The sequence below is a fragment of the Rhododendron vialii genome, chromosome 4a (assembly GCF_030253575.1).
Source record: "Rhododendron vialii isolate Sample 1 chromosome 4a, ASM3025357v1".
Classification (NCBI taxonomy): domain Eukaryota; kingdom Viridiplantae; phylum Streptophyta; class Magnoliopsida; order Ericales; family Ericaceae; genus Rhododendron; species Rhododendron vialii.
Window position 1 is genome coordinate 4,021,145 of NC_080560.1, and position 3,864 is coordinate 4,025,008.

Consider the following 3,864-nt stretch of genomic DNA (forward strand, 5'->3'; position numbering starts at 1 on the left):
GAAGTTACCTCATTACGATGACATCAAAGCAATGTATTCATGTTAATCCTCATCAACTCCATTGCATTTTCAAACGAATCCTATATAAGTAAACTTAAATAATAAATTCATTTAAAAAGTTGCCAACTGAAATAGAGAAATTTAGTTTGAACAACGTACCCTCATTCGAAGTAGTGATTTTGCTCCTACATAGTTTATAACAACACTTCAGGATAAACAATATTTGTCGTGGAATCCAATTCATCTTTGGAAAGAAGGACGCTAATATGATCAAAAGATGTGCATTTAGATAATGCCACATATAGTTGACCATGACTACACACTGGGGTACGCAAATCAACTCCAACGAATTTCACAGATTGTCCTTGTGATTTATTGATAGTCAAAGCATATGCCAATCGTATAGGGAACTAGTGTCTCGTCATCCGAAAAGGAAATTCTGAAGACGATGGAGTCAAGGTTATTCTCGATATGAAGGCCAAATTGCCAAACTTTTCTCCCGTTAAAATCAGAGCCTCAATAATTCGAGAAGCACACCTTACAACCATCAATCTAGTGCCATTACAAAGTCCCGCCTTAGGAGCAATATTTCTCAACAACATGATTGAACATCCAACTTTCAGCTCCACTTTGAAAGGTGGAAGACCAGGAGGATCCAATGAGTTTAAAAACTCATTGGGATAGCGGTTAGTAATTGTCCAATCAATTTCGTCTTCTTCACATATTTTATCTGCCGCTAAATAAGTAAACGCTTCTCCTAGAAAAATATTCAACACAGCAATATTGATAGAATTGACATCCTCATTCCAAGCAGACAAGGGATCTCGGATTTCGCATTTCGTGCGGACCTCTTTCACCAACCGTTGGATTGTGTTTTCAATGGTCCGAATCTGCGGAAGGTTTATGACCATTTCGTGCGGACCTCTTTTACCAACCGTTGAATTGTGTTTTCAATGATCTGGATCTGCAGAAGGTTTATGACCAGTCATAAACCTTTAACAGCTGAAATCATAGTCTGCACGAAACGCAAAATCCGGAATCCCTTACCGTATCCGGAGTGCATATATATATTGATAGATAGATATAGATAGTCAAGGTTCACTATCTTCTTGAAATTTGCTCCAATACAAGAATTCAATTAATGGGAACAATTTTCTTATGCTGAAGTGAGATCAGCTTGTTGAAATGGATGTAAGAAATTAATATTTTCCTTTATGTGCTTAAATGGATGAAATAGATGATAGAGATTGCTCCATATATTTTTTCCCTTGTGGTTTTGGGCTATGAACAGTATTTGAATCTCTTGTGGACTAACTTACTAACTACCTTCTAACCCACGCTGATGTACACCGCTTTGCAAAAAAAAAAAAAAACTGTTTTACACGGAAAGGGATTGACCCCTATGATTTACAGTATTTTCCTTCTTTTTTTTGACAGTTTGTGTACTTTGAAAATTGTAGGATAATTCTAATGGATTTGTGTTGTTCCTTTTGATGCATGTAACATTATCTACTTAATAAAATATAAGGGTGTGACAATCACACAAACATAAGTTGAAAAAAGGGTTGATATTCTTTTTTTTTTTTTTTTTGATCAGAGGACTGATATTCATTTGATCTAAGGGCTAATGTGTGTTCTCCAACTCTCTTAAGAAAACTCCCAAAGTATTACAAATATATTACAAAAATGCCATCAGTTCTTTTTACCCATTGCTCGACTTTTAACGTTGGCATAAAAAAATAAAAATATATGGAGTACAAAAATGCCCGTGCCTACGACCATAGGCACGGGCAAACACTAGTAGTACATATTGCAGAACTTAATTAAAATTTTAAAAGGAGTACAGCAAATAACGTGCCCTGATTATTCTATATATTCTAAATCATGTGCAAAAAAATTAATTTTGTCCCCTAAACACATCGAATTTAATGATTTGAGAGTCGTAGCTTTCTTTCCATGCCATCGTTCTTTCGACTTAGAGAGAGGAAATTGATGATCTATATCAATTATTGTAGGCGTGGCTCACTTCACAATCAGTGCAGCATCTAATCTGTCATCGATTATTGTAGGCGTGACTCACTTCACAATCAGCGCAGCATCTAATCTGTCACTATAATGTTCTCAAAACGAATATGTCAAAGTATCCATTTCTTGTGGGTGAAAACTAGAAAGAGACTGGTTATTTACATGTAAAATGTTTTGTTTCGGCCTTTTTAATAATGAGTTCATCCTATTTTGTTGACTTTTTATATTCCTAATAATATTCTAGACAAAAGTAGCTTCATCTGAGATATTCAAATATTATTTCCAGGCACATTCTTAGGCCACGTTTGGTTGCTGGACAAGTGACCCCACTTGCTTTGATTTCTCAGATAGAAATTTGATAGTTTGTACCGAAATTTTAGACCCCACAAATTTAAAATTCGAAATTGCTCCAACTTTCTTTAAATGTATAGAAAATTCAAGCATTCTTATCTTTTCGATAGTTAATAGTATTAAGACTCAAGCTATTATGCAACGTTTTCATACTATATTAAAGTCTTTGAGACCTATTGTAAAGCAAAATTACCTTTATTAGTACATCTACGTTATAATTGAACTCTTAATTTAGGTTTTATTCGGCTCATTAAACAAAATTTTTGGCTCCGCTCCTGATAGAAGCTATCTTTGGGTAGGTGGAAGACTCAATACCTCATGGCATAAAGATTACTGTTATGGAGGATAAGGTGATACTTTCGTTCAATTTCTTTTATAGTCTATCCTACCTCCGTACATAATCGTGTCCAGAACCGTTAGATGCATATGAATTTACATACATCTAACGGTTACTAGGCTTTTTGAAAAAGATAAAGGGTTAAGGAGTTGCCAACAAAGTGTGTACACCATCATTTGGAAGACAGAACCAAGGATAACAAAAGACTACAAATGCAGTAGGAAAAGTCATTGGTAGTTGAAGATTTCTACGGATTTAGCTTTCATTCAATCTGCCAAATTTGCAAAAATTCTGCAGAACACTTGTAAAGAGACGATCTTATGAAGCAATTGAAGCGTCAAGGTAGTGAATGATTCAACGCCGTTCCTTGATATTGCGAAAATAGATGCTTCTCCAAACAGGATTAAGGCCACGGCACCACTTCGCAAGCCCGGAATCCACGTACGGGAGCCTGAAATAATTTCCCTTCAAGTGTTTCCCACTTATCGAAATGAATAACAGAGCCCGAGCTGCTTACATTTTGGGAAATACCAGAGTTCACTTTTATCATAGAACCCCCTGCCGCCGCCGCTGCCGGGAGGCCTCCGCCCCTCCCCCCTCTCTCTCCTTTTCTTTTCCCCGCCCTTCTTGCGTCATTAGTCTCCAGCTGATTGGCTTTCCGTGCTCTTAGTTTGGGTGCGTTTGTTGTTTGGTCAGGCGTGGTCCCCCCTTGCGGCAGCTTTGTCTGGGGATTGGTGGTGGCCCGTAATCCTTGGTTCCACACAGCTATTCAGATATGTCTTGCTCGGGGTCATCGACAAGGTAATAAGGTGTGCGGTTGGGTTTGGGCTTGTTTTTTTGTTCCGTTTTTTTTTTCCCCTTAACTTCTACTGGTTGTTTGGATCTCCCTCGAATCGGTCCGGTCTTGTACCAGTTTGGTTTCCCCAAATCTGGTATGGTTGAGGTAGGGGGCGAATAATCCGGCGCCTATTGAAGAATGGTTCGTTGATGGTGGTTTGTTGGTGATTGTTTGGGGCTAATGGAGGTTCAGTGATGTAACAGGGGGTTGATGGTGGTCTTGTGGTGTTGGTTTGGCTGCGCAACAGTTCGGCTGGAAGAAGGCTAGTTTACAGTCGCCATGGGCATAACAACGCATTTGAATCACGATCGGT

General features: G+C 38.1%; 1 protein-coding gene across 1 annotated transcript; it reads right to left on the reverse strand.

The window, feature by feature from the left end:
• Positions 1–410: 410 nt before the first annotated feature.
• On the reverse strand, positions 411–911 carry LOC131323562 (uncharacterized). Its single transcript, XM_058355415.1, has one exon. The coding sequence runs from the start codon at positions 909–911 to the stop codon at positions 411–413; it is 501 nt and encodes a 166-aa protein (XP_058211398.1).
• Between the last annotated feature and the right edge of the window lie 2,953 nt (positions 912–3,864).

Excerpts from the sequence above, each read along its gene's own strand:
- LOC131323562 (XM_058355415.1), bottom strand. The coding sequence starts at position 911 with ATGGTCATAAACCTTCCGCAGATTCGGACCATTGAAAACACAATCCAA.